Raw genomic sequence first — 12,313 nt, forward strand, 5'->3', positions numbered from 1 at the left:
TATATATATATATATAAATTAAATGTATTATATTATTATTATAAATAAACAAATTCATTTGAAACTCATTCCACTGTTGTTTTAATGAAGGTTCATTAGCCATTTTCCAGGGTTTTTTGTCTTTGCTGCCATCATAAACAAAACAAGACAAGACAAGACAGTTTTCTCAATCTAAAGTCGACTTTACCTAACAGGCTTAAGCCTCCTATCAGCCTTTGAAAATATTTCTAATTTTCTACATTTCCATCTTTCCATTTTGCACTTCTGTCTGGTGAACAGGGCAACTTCTTTTTAGGCAGCTGTACACTGAACATCAAACGCATCCACATATTCCAAAGAAATCAAACAACTGTGTGTTTTGTGAACCTCACAGTACACGTCCATGACATACTGCGTCTCTTTATAGTTTGACACTGATGCTGTGAAAACAAACCCCAAAACCACCAGCAGAGCTTGTACAACTGATACAACTTATGGGGAGCAGTTGAGTCACACGGATCAATTATAGTCAACCACCATGTGTGTGCAATGTGCATGGCACACATCCCATGTGCGGCACAGCTTGGGTACTTACATTGGGTCTCAGGTTGGCTGCTTGTCTGTAGTACTTCTCAGCGGCATCATTGAGGCTGGCTTGCCTGAAAGAGCAAATAAACATTGCGTGTTACTTCATCCTTTTGCACAAGTTTATCGCTGGCCGTTAAACCGGTGACCATTTGTTGACCAACTTTAATGCCGAGTTAAATTGTGCAGTGGCCAAAGAGGGTTATAAAACTGCCCAACTACACAATTTTTGAGTAGAAAATGTGCCCTCATTTCTTAGGTCATGACCTACAACCTACTGGATGCTCTTTGAAGATCTTTAGCTTCTTTACAACCACAAAGTGTTATTTTTCATGGAAAAAAACCCATATACATCCTCTAGCTGCTTGTATCTGCTGGTAGCAATATCTTCTTTGTGAAGAGAGTTCAATATGGAGACAATGACCGTCGGCCAAGAAAGGCTGGGTTGTAATGATGAAAGAGAGCTGAAGATGTCCTTTATTTATGATAGATGACCGCTTTTCTTTTACTGGCCGGTTTTATAAACCCTCCTTTATTCTCAACAAAACTTTGCTGATAAGGTTAAAGGTCTCAAGAAATAGCTATTTATTAAGGGAAAATAGTATGTACTGTACTTGAAATATTCATGCAGTGAGATGATGGATAAATTATTTGTGTGGAAAACATTCCAGTTTCTTAACCTTGCCATGAGGGAAGAGAGATGAATGAGGAAGAAGAAAAATGAAGACATTGCGTTGATATACAATTCAGGAAGAAATTTCTACAAGCTGCAGATATTATGAGTTAAAGAGAAAAGACTCATTCCGTTTAGGACATATGCAGTTGTGCTTATGTGGACAACACACGTTTGAATCCGGCTTGCAACATTTCCCAATCCCATTCTCAACTTCCTCACTCTACTATACTTTGAATAAAAAAAGCCAAAAATAAAATAAAGTGCTGAGCGGGAGAATGTATTGGGTCATGGTGAACTCTGAACAGCTAAATATGGTGTTGCCCTTCCCTTTGTACAGTAAGAGACGGCACATTTAGGTCACAACGTTTTGAGTTGCTTTGTGAAAAATCAGCTGTTTTAGAAGTAGGTTACAATGATCTAATAGTTTATTTACTAAAAATAAAAAAAACAAAACATAATAATTAAAATATTCAGGGAGGAAACAAGAATAATATAAATTTAAAGAGTCATCCAAAACCCTTAATTAAATTAAATTAAATTAAATTAAATTAAATTAAATTAAATTAAATTAACATTTATTTGTATAGCGGTTTTCACGATACAAATTGTTGCAAAGCAGCTTCACAGAAAATTAAAGTTTCTACATTATATTTAAAAGTAGCTTATCAGTGGTGATTATGTCAAAGTGATGTTCTATGATTCTAATCGAAGAATAAGGATGTCACCTGACAAATCTACACAGTGTGTCTTTATATTACCTATATTTACAAATGACTGAAAACAGCTCATTTAGATCAGTGATACTCAAACTGATCCATCCTTAAACTCAAAAGTCTAGTGATGCCCAGTTGGTTTCTGGGTCAGAAAAAAAAAAAAAAAACTAAAATAAAATAAATAAATAAAAGTGAGAAGAATTAATAAATAAAAAAAACAATAGTTGCTTTTAAAAATATTTGAAACATTAATTAATCAATATTCTGAAAAATAATATTTACTAATTTACTGTATTAAACTATTTAGCACAATGACATTATAAAAACATGTTGCATGTGACATTTATTTTTTTTCCTCTCTCATGTGGTAGGAATGAGTCTTCAAATATATCGCTGTCTTCATCAAAAAGTTACATAAAAATCTATGGGATGACTGGTTCTCAACAGTGGACTTAAGCATTTAACAAGAACCATGTGTTACTATTCACCCTCCACAAATCTGTTTCACAATCCTTTCCTCCTGAACGATGAGTGTGTAATTTTCACATTCACATGCACACAATAAAATGTGGCTTGATCGTGACCAAAATTGTCTGCAGGGACAAAGGATTTTGTTATAATCAACAGTGAGAAAGTGACCACCCTTAACATAGAGTCAAAACTGAGTTAAGACTGGGTTGGTCTTCATGACCACAACTGCAATATATGGTGAAAATCTAAAAGACAGCATCAGTTGGATGCTGATATAAACCTCCAAAATACAAAAAAACCCAAATGTTTCATTTCTGGCAACCAAACTTTTCCTCCATCCCACCGCAGTCTACTCATTATTTCATTTCAATGTGGTCACCAACATTCCGAGAAAAAGCATAAAATAATTCATGACCCGTTGATGTAACCATGTAAGACTGTATTACATGAAAACTTCAATGGTAAGCTTTTATTGTACAAAGCTATAGAAATCCTCACAAACAAATGGAGAGGTATGGATTATGGATTAATAACAGGAGCAACGCTCACAGGAGTCAAAAAGTCTGACAGCAATTGTCTTGAAATGTAATATGGAAGGAGGTGAATTTGTTACAAAAGTGGTGCTTTAAAGGAGATTAATTTAGACTTTGAGAAGGAGAGGCTTTTAGCAGACTGTAGACAATTAGGACTGTCAGAACACTAAAATCCTTTCTAAGAAGCATTTAAAATTTGCCCCTTTAAAGAATGGTTCACCAAAAAATGTAAATTAGCTTTCTTCATTCACCTTTAGTCCAAGATGTAGAATTGAAATTTAGCATTACTCATTCACCAGTGGATCCTCTGCAGTGAATGGGTGCCATCAGAATAAGAGTCCAAACAGTTTGAAGTTAAAAAGTCTTAATGATGGAATGTTTATTAGAAACACTCAGCGTAAATTGACAAATTGATGGACAGGACTCGTGTGGATTATTGTGATGTTTTTTATTAGCTGTCTAAACTCTCATTCTGACGGCACCCATTCACAGGATGCTAAATTGATGCAAGTGATATAATCCAAATCTTTTCAGATAAAGAAACAAATTCTACATTTTGGATGGCCTGAGGGTGAATACATTTTCAGCAAATGTTCATTCTTGGAGGAAACTGCTTGTGGATGTCTTGCAATATCTTCACTAAAGATCCACGCCTACGTCTCCTTCGATTAAAAATAATGGCTAGAGTGGTGGCTGTGATATACGTAAACCTACCAACATCCGTTGCCATGACTTATTGCAAGAGGGAAAAAAAAAAATGACATTTTAGTCTCATAACATCAGTTAATGGAAACGCTGTCATTTCACAATAGGTTTGTTTTTATCAACATTTATAAAATATCACAAAAGTTTTGCGCAAATCTAAAATAATGGAAACGCAGCTAATGATGATCTGTGTGAGATCACGTGAGGCACTCCTTCTGGCATGATAATAATATCTTGTAGTTTGTGATGCATCATGATTTTCAAATCTTGTAGTGTGTGCATGTTTAAGATTTTAGGGAAGAAAATCTGCAAAGATTCTCCTTAATACGAGTGCTACAACCATTTCATAATTGATTAGGATTTTAAAACTCCTGTAGTCTGAACCTTAAACCTTAAATCTGATACTTTCACAGACAAACACAACAATATGGGAGAACTTGTTTGTTAGTAGTAAAAGTTGACATTTTACTTTGTATAGCAGTGACACAGTTTGGTCGGGTCTCATTTAAAGAGGGCAAGGAAACTGATAGTAAGGAAGCAAACTTGTCAGTGCAGACGGGCCCCTGAGAGCTGTAAGAAAACGCTGCACATCTGAAGCGGCCTCGAACTCCCCCACCCCACTCAAATTCGCCCCCCCCATCAGAGACCCTTAGGGCAAGGAAACTGATAGTAAGGAAGCAAACTTGTCAGTGCAGACGGGCCCCTGAGAGCTGTAAGAAAACGCTGCACATCTGAAGCGGCCTCGAACTCCCCCACCCCACTCAAATTCGCCCCCCCCCATCAGAGACCCTTTTGCAAATCCTTCCAAGATAAACACACCAGGAAACTGAACTTCAAATGAGTCGGACCGCTAGCTAGCACGAAGGCAGGGGACACAGCCCAAGACTGCAATTAACAACCAAGTGTTCTTGTAGAATAAAGCACCATGCAAAATCTGCTGTAGGGTTGGGATACTTTTTTAGAAAGTGTGTAACTAAATACCATGTGAACTCCACGGAGTAATTATGAGAAGTGTATTCAACAGAAACCTCGAGGCGAGGGTATTAATGCAGGCTTTCCATTACATGTCCTGCAGTGCACTGCAACAGAAAGAAAGCATCCATGCAAATGTGCAGATTGAAAGAGTAAAAGAACGAGATAAAAAACACATCCTATAATGCAGCAGGTTTTGCTTCAGGATCCAGACTTTACATTGGACATCAAACTGGCAACCCAACACAGTACCAATATTGTTCATTGTAAAAAAGTTCTAGTTCAATTTATGGATTTGCACAGAATTTTTATTACTGTAGTAAACAAGATATAGGAATGCAATTTGAATTTCAAGGAACAGAATTAAACATGGAAATCTATATAAATCTTGTGTAAATGTTTTAAAATTACGAAGTTTGTCAAGCCTTGACAGAGCCTTGTTTGAAAATTTTGGAGAGGTTTTATTAGCCTCGCAGACAAACATAGATTTATGAACCTGAGTGGAAGAACATTTCCATTCTAAATTCCACGTACTTTCATTCCGATTAAATATCCTTCAATTTAATTAAATTTCTAACTCATGAATTGAATAGGAAATGAAATTTTTCAATTCTGAAATATGTCCATTCCTGCTATAAAACTACCTATCTATCTATCTATCTATCTATCTATCTATCAGAGACCTGCGAGGGATGGATTTTTCAGTCCCGCTCCCGCAAGATTCTGTCCCGTGCCCGCCCGCTCCCGCAGAAAAATATCTTATCTGGGCCCGCTCCTGCCCGTCTGTGATTTCCTACATTGCAACCCTTTAAACACATGTTATAAATAGAAACTCTGCCTAGCTATTTTAATGTTATTAGTTGTTCTTTTTGCTTTTGTGTAACACATAAATAACAATTTATATGTCACACACACACACGAGTCTCTTCCCTCCCGCACCCGCACTCGCCCATCCAGAGTTGTCCCGCACCGCACCTGTTGCGTTAGGTCCCGCGGTACTCCCGCGGGAGTGCAGGTCTATCTATCTATCTATCTATCTATCTATCTATCTTGTATTTGTATTTATAAAGTATAATAAAGTATTTAATGCCTATAAAGTATTTCAGTATTATAAAGTATGCAATGTTGCCCATTTACTTATTTATTTTTTTCCTGCTGGCTGCAACTCTGTAAGAACAAACCAGGAACACATTTTTGGTTCGCAAACCACCAGCTGACAACCAATATGGCTGCTGTGTGCCACAGAAATGTTTAAGTTTGTCCAGGAATATGGGTATTTAATCAAAGCAAAAATTGTAGTCCGTATGGATTTAGCATGTCCTCCTCACCTGAGCATGTGAGCTGCACTGAAAACCATATCAAATTCTTCACTGTCCAACTGGGCGGCTTTCTCTGCCATTTCAGCGGCCTCCAAAAGCCGTGACTCCTCCAGCAAAAATTGACCTAAGGAAAAAAAAAAAGTGGGGGAATTTCATTTTATATTTGCTTTTACTCCCTCGGAAAGACAAATGTGAAATATTTCCTTTGGCTGTGGGACGGATAGTTTGGTCTGCCCTCTCAATGATTTTGTGAAACATGAGATAGTAAGGGCGCTGTACTGACAGACCATTTGTCCAATTGAGATTTCTCCGATAGGCATGTTTCCGTGACAAATTAAATGCTTGCTCCTGTAAGGTTGAGGAAAGGGGACTGACTGGGATCTGAAACCTCTGCAGTATTGTTGCTAGAGGCATTGGTCAAGACTGAAGTGGAATAAATAACCTGTTGCTATTTGGCGAAGCGGCTCTCCACACTTCTGAACACTACTGGGCCAAAACCAAACATTTTTTCCCAAACAGCAATGGCCCAAAGTAGAAACCTAAGAAGCGATGTAATGCAAAGTGAAGACTGCTAGAACATTGTCACTGGTTATGGCATTTTTGGATGGCACAAATGTATGGTTTAATACAAATATTACAAAAATCTGGCATGAATAAGCTCTTTTCAAGCTATCTTTCTCTGGTAAATGACAGTGGTGGTCTATTATGCGAAACGGAAAATACAAAGCAGCAGCCACGTTCTCCAGTACAGTGGTTATGCACTAGAGTACGATAGAAGGAAATACAAGATCATCCTAATGGCCTTTGGATAGTACGTGCTCTGAAGATGTCTGATCAGACACGTACTAAATTATATTACGCAGATGCCTTGGCAGCGATCGAGTGGAAAACATATTGTCGGGGTTAGCCAGTGATGCTGTTTATCTGGACAAAATCCAATACATGGGAGCATCCAGGGACAGGTCAACTATAAAAATCAAGGATCTGAGGAAAAAAACGGTAAAGACCATTATTAGGATAATTAATAAATTATAAAAATATATATTTTTTACATTAAACTTTATACTTTTATATCGAAAACAAATACTGTCGATTATAAATATGACTGCATACTGTATAGTATTAATGCATTTAGATTTTTTTTTTTAAATGTTTCAAAATTGTGGCCGTTACAGTATGACAGTTTTGTTTTTGTCGTTTTTCACATGATCATAAACTAAAATATATTTTCATCAACATTTCCATTTTAGTCTGTAAAACTGATTAAAATTAATAAAAATGGCAGAACAAAAAGTTGATTAAACGGACATGTTCATCAAAAACTATGACTAAAAAACTGTAAAATTAACACTATAAATAAGGATGTTATGCACAAAAAGTAATAATTTGAGAAAAGGTGCTGAAATTAAGCAAAAATACTGTAGGGAGGTAAAAAAACAAAATTAAAAAAAAAAAAAAAAAAAAACCCCCTAGGAAGTAAACTGAACTCCAATAATCTCTGTTGAAGAAAATGGCCACAGGATATAATTTGGCAAAATCACATTCATGCAGACACACATGAAAACTCCTTAGAGGAATAAGTCCTCGTTATCTCTCTCTGCTCGCTGAGGCGTGGGAGGATTCGTCTCACTGGAATAACATCTGTATACCAGGTACGCTTCAGATAACACCGAAACAATGATTTCCTGCACGGCACCATCTATCTTGCTGTGAAAGAGCCTACAAACGTAACCTCAATTACAAGACAAATGTCTGCTAAAGAACTAAATGCGAACAATTATGACCAACATGGAGTTCAGGAGAAACCGCACAAGGTGTTGCGGAGTATACACGAATTTCACTACGTCAGCAAAGCTAGAGTAGATGCAATGAGTGTATTCAAATGACCTCATTATCTTTGCATTACTGGATGACTAGCTAATGTCGTTTCAGCCCATGTGTGCATGTTTAGAAGAAATAAAATAAAGTAATACCAACCATAATGCATATAGCAGTTTCCTTTAGTAGGATCGAGCTCTATCGCCTTGAGAAAGAACTTCTCCGCTTCTGTTTTCTGACCCTGAAATGAAAACAAACAAGGCATATCAGGAATTTCTTCACGGTGAGGTTTTCATGGAAACTTTCATTTTTCATTTGAACCTTTGTCCTGATATATAATGTTCACTAGAGCAACAGGAAATGTGTTTAGCAATTTCAGTGCTTAATGCTGCTACAACTGCACACTTTGACTGCATTAGTAATTCCAAGAGCTATCCTTAAATAAAAACTAAATAAATAACAGACAAAAACAACAAAAAAGAATAATAAAAAGAATATAACAAATACAATCATATTTTATATTTAATGCAATGGGATTGCATGACTGTATATTATGCTACTTAATAAATATGAAATTTTGATTTAAGATATAATTTTATTAGACAAAAAGAAAGAGACCCTGAATGATAAGAGATAAAAATCGAGAGAATATTTAGCAAGAGTAAGTAAAGTATGTTTTTGAGAAGTCTTTTATGCTCACTAAGGCTGCATTTATTTGTATCAAAATACAATAAAAACAGGAATATTGTGAAATATTATTACAATTTAAAATAACAGTTTTTATTTTAATATATCTTAAAATTTAATTTATTCCTGTGATGGCAAAACTGAATTTTCAGCAGCCATTACTCCAGTCTTTAGTGTCACATGATCCTTCAGAAATCATTCTAATTTGCTGACTTTGTGCTCAAGAAACATGCATCAATGTATTAATTTCCTTAAAAAACATCTTATTGACCCCAAACTTCTGAACAGTGGAGTACATCAAAATTTTATTTGGGGGTTTTGTTTCATATGAAAAAATGCATGTCTGTGTCAAACGCAGAGGTCGTGTTATCACTCTAAAGCAATATCCTGCATCACCCCCTTTCCTCTGAACACACACACACATACACACCCCTGTGCTGGACCCCTGACCCCTTAATCTGAGCATGACATCAGAGAGACAACAGACACACTGCTGTTCCAACTTGCTCATGAACGGATTCTGAGCCTGATTAGTGACGGAAATGAGAGAATTCAATAACACAGCTGAAACACTCACACACACAGACACACTCGCATCCCTGGGGTTGGGCTCTTTGACCTGGTGAGTTTGTGAAGAGAGGTCAGGGAAGGTCAGCACAGCAGGCGAAAGGACTGAGTTTCATCATGTCTCCGTCTTTCGACCCCTGACCGTGAAGATTTCCCTGTTCCCCACCTGGAAATGATGCCAGGACAGTGTGATGCTAACAGGATGAGCACTGCCTTATCATTAATTTATATTTTTAGATTAATTAATGACATTAAGACGACAGAGAGAAGTGACAGTAAGGACTTTTTCATAAATAATTCTGTTTCAAATCAATTCTGTTCTTTGGAAATTCCTATTAATTAAAGAATCCTGAAAGAAATCTTTCTAAATTCACAATTTTCAAAAAAAAAAAAAACAGCACAACTTTCATAATAAGAAATGTTTCCCGAGCATCAAATCTGCACATTAGAAAGATTTCTAAAGGATCATGTGACACTGAAGACTGGAGTAATGATGCTGAAAATTCAGCTTTGCCATCTCAGGAATAAACTACATTTTAAAATATATTGCAATAGAAAACAGTTATTTTAAATTATAATAATACTTCACAATATTACTATTTATAACAAGACTGACAGCACTGGGATAGGAATATGTTGTGTTATCTAAAACAGTTTTAAAGAGCTATTATATAGGGCTGTCAACTTAACGCTTTAATTCAGTGTAATTCATTTGAAAAAAAAGCTCATTAATCATGCTATATAATTAATTGTAATTGTATCTACAGGGATTTTTCTATTATGAGAAAAGTTCAATACTGAAGTACAATAATTCTTTTAACAAATAATGATGTGTGTGTTTAATTTTAAATTAATTGGAATATCACATAATTAAAAACCATTAAAAGTTTTAGTCAATTGACAGCCTAAAATAATGAATGTTGCCATACAAATAAACTACAAACCAACAAGAAACCAATGTACTTACAAAACCTCATTCATGAAACAACATGTTTTAAGGATCACAGGTGGAACTGATGAACAAATGCTCACTACACTTGATCAAACCTGCATAAGTGCACAAAACCTTTTTCCTTTCATCCATTCAAGTTTATTCAAGGTCAGCGAACTGATCAAATCACTGCCCAGGCCCACTAACCCCTGAGGTAGCTTCATTTTTACCCAAAGGATTATGGGTACTCATGTTTTACCCTGTTTCTGCATTAAGCAAGCAGAAACCGCAAGGACCTGAGAGCTTTGAGCTGAAAACTTTCTTCAAAATCAATACGGCTCTGAAGTGAAGACAACACCTTTTGAATTTGCTCTCACTTGAGTGAGTTTCAGCACAGCAGTACGGCTCTGTGATGGATTGACTTTGTCTCTGGTGGAATGACTTGTTCTGGCCTCTTCCAATGGCTTCATTCAAGAAGTTTGTGTAGTTTACTTGCTTTCTTTGGTTACAGTGTGAGTCCCTGGATTGAGATGTTTGAGGACAGAGTGTCTTGGGTTTTTAGTCAACTGAGACGAGAAAAAGAAAGAGAGGGACAGAGACACAGAACCCTTTCATCAGACATTGCTTATTCTTGGCTGTGTGAAATGATGTAACTGGCAGAAATGTGTGGTTAATCTAAACTGTTTATGAAGAGTATGCTATAAATACTACACTGTTTTTGTTATTTGCACTAAGGTTTATGACAGGGTCAAGAACACCTAAACAAACAAAATTAAAATCTAAATTAACAAAAAAAAGATGGTAAATTAAGACGGTAAAAGGCCTGAAGAGGACCATATGGCCAGAGTGGAAATGAAAGGAGACAGACACAGGTAAACGTGAGACAATCCGCTCCGCAGCAGAGCAGGAACTCTCAGAGCCATCGCCTTTCCTCAACCCTTTTTAACACAGCTTCTCTTTTATCTGTCCACACGGATTTCTGCTGAGTGAATTCAGACCCAGGGCATACGTGCGAGTAATCCGGCCTTCTGTTTTTTAGCTGCTTCACTTTTTCAGTTTTATGTTTCAATATCAGAGAGAAAGAATGAATGCGTTTGGTCTAAAGGGACTTCTTCTAGGTTTAGATTTATGGATAAAAAGGGTTTCTTTATTAAATGGCTGCTTCTCTTAGACACAGAAAGCCAATGTGTGCTCAAGCCTTGTTGTGCCTAAAGGGTATTTAACATTCAAAAGAGAGTTTTGTCTTCCAGACAATCATGTTTGAGTTACTAATTAATCAATTAGCTGATGTCTCTGTGTTTTTTGTCTATAAAATGTTTGTTTGGGACCCATTGACTTTTATTATATGGACTATTATGGACAAATGCTTTCTTTTGTATTCCACAGAACAGCAAAAGTCATACAGGTTTAGAAAAACACAAGGGATCATAAATTATGATGAAATTTTCAATTAAGGGTAAACTACCACTATTCTGACCTAAAAGGGATATTTTATTGGTCGTCCTTTGCTTGTAATCTTTCGTTTACTAGCCTAAATATTTAACAACTAGCCAACTCAATCCCTTATTCAGTCAGTGTGCTTTAGAGTGTGAGTTTACCGTCATTGCCAGGAGCTTGCCGTAAGTGAGGTGTGCAGGTATATGGTCCGGTTTGGCTCGGAGGGATTCCTTATACCAGTGTTCTGCCTCTGTTAGTTTGTTCAGCCTCATGTAGGCCTCTCCTGTGAGGGGAGGAGACGGGGTCAGGTCAACAGGTCAGAAGTTAATAGAGCACATAACCACCCCCCTCGCCGTGGTTTATCCCATAGCAGAAATGGAGGCAGTCAACTAAAAATGACCCACAAAAATTCAGACACTCGATGAAAAGTGATACTGGAGCCCTCCATCCATTTAAGTAAAATGAGCACTGAGTGAAACCAACATTAAGGGATTGTTTTCCGATCAGCAGACATTCAGTTATTTATAAGATTTTATTTGAATATTTATATTAGATAATTTTGCAATTTTTGCATGTGATTAAAAAATAAATAAAAAAATAGTAGTCGTGTCAAAAATAAACCTGTCCATTTTTTTAATGTTTTTGAAATAGGTATTTCATGCTCACTCAAGTTGCATTTATTCATTAGTTACTACAGAAAAAAAAACAAAGTAAAAATTATAAAATATTATCAAAATTTTAAATTATTTTAAACTCTTCAGAAATCATGTTTCAAGCTTTCAAGATAGAAATATTTTGTAACAATGTAAAAGTCTTTTTGCTGAATAAAAGTATTAATTAAAAAATTATATTACCACAAATAAACACAGTGTATGTATATGTATGTATGTATGTATATATATATATATATACAGTGGGTA

General features: G+C 36.1%; 1 protein-coding gene across 1 annotated transcript in view; it reads right to left on the reverse strand.

Annotated features, from left to right (window-relative positions):
- LOC107738412 (transmembrane and TPR repeat-containing protein 2-like) overlaps window positions 1-12,313 on the reverse strand; it is a 112,758-nt gene that overhangs the window by 3,680 nt on the left and 96,765 nt on the right. The window contains exons 8-11 of the mRNA XM_016550181.1: window positions 11,555-11,676; window positions 7,931-8,012; window positions 5,963-6,077; window positions 575-638 (exon numbers count right to left, since the gene is read on the reverse strand). Of these exons, the coding sequence (XP_016405667.1) occupies window positions 575-638; window positions 5,963-6,077; window positions 7,931-8,012; window positions 11,555-11,676 (383 nt within the window). The remainder of the gene's footprint in view (window positions 1-574; window positions 639-5,962; window positions 6,078-7,930; window positions 8,013-11,554; window positions 11,677-12,313) is intronic.

The sequence above is a fragment of the Sinocyclocheilus rhinocerous genome, unplaced genomic scaffold (assembly GCF_001515625.1).
Source record: "Sinocyclocheilus rhinocerous isolate Xijiao unplaced genomic scaffold, SAMN03320098_v1.1 scaffold975, whole genome shotgun sequence".
Lineage (NCBI taxonomy): Eukaryota > Metazoa > Chordata > Actinopteri > Cypriniformes > Cyprinidae > Sinocyclocheilus > Sinocyclocheilus rhinocerous.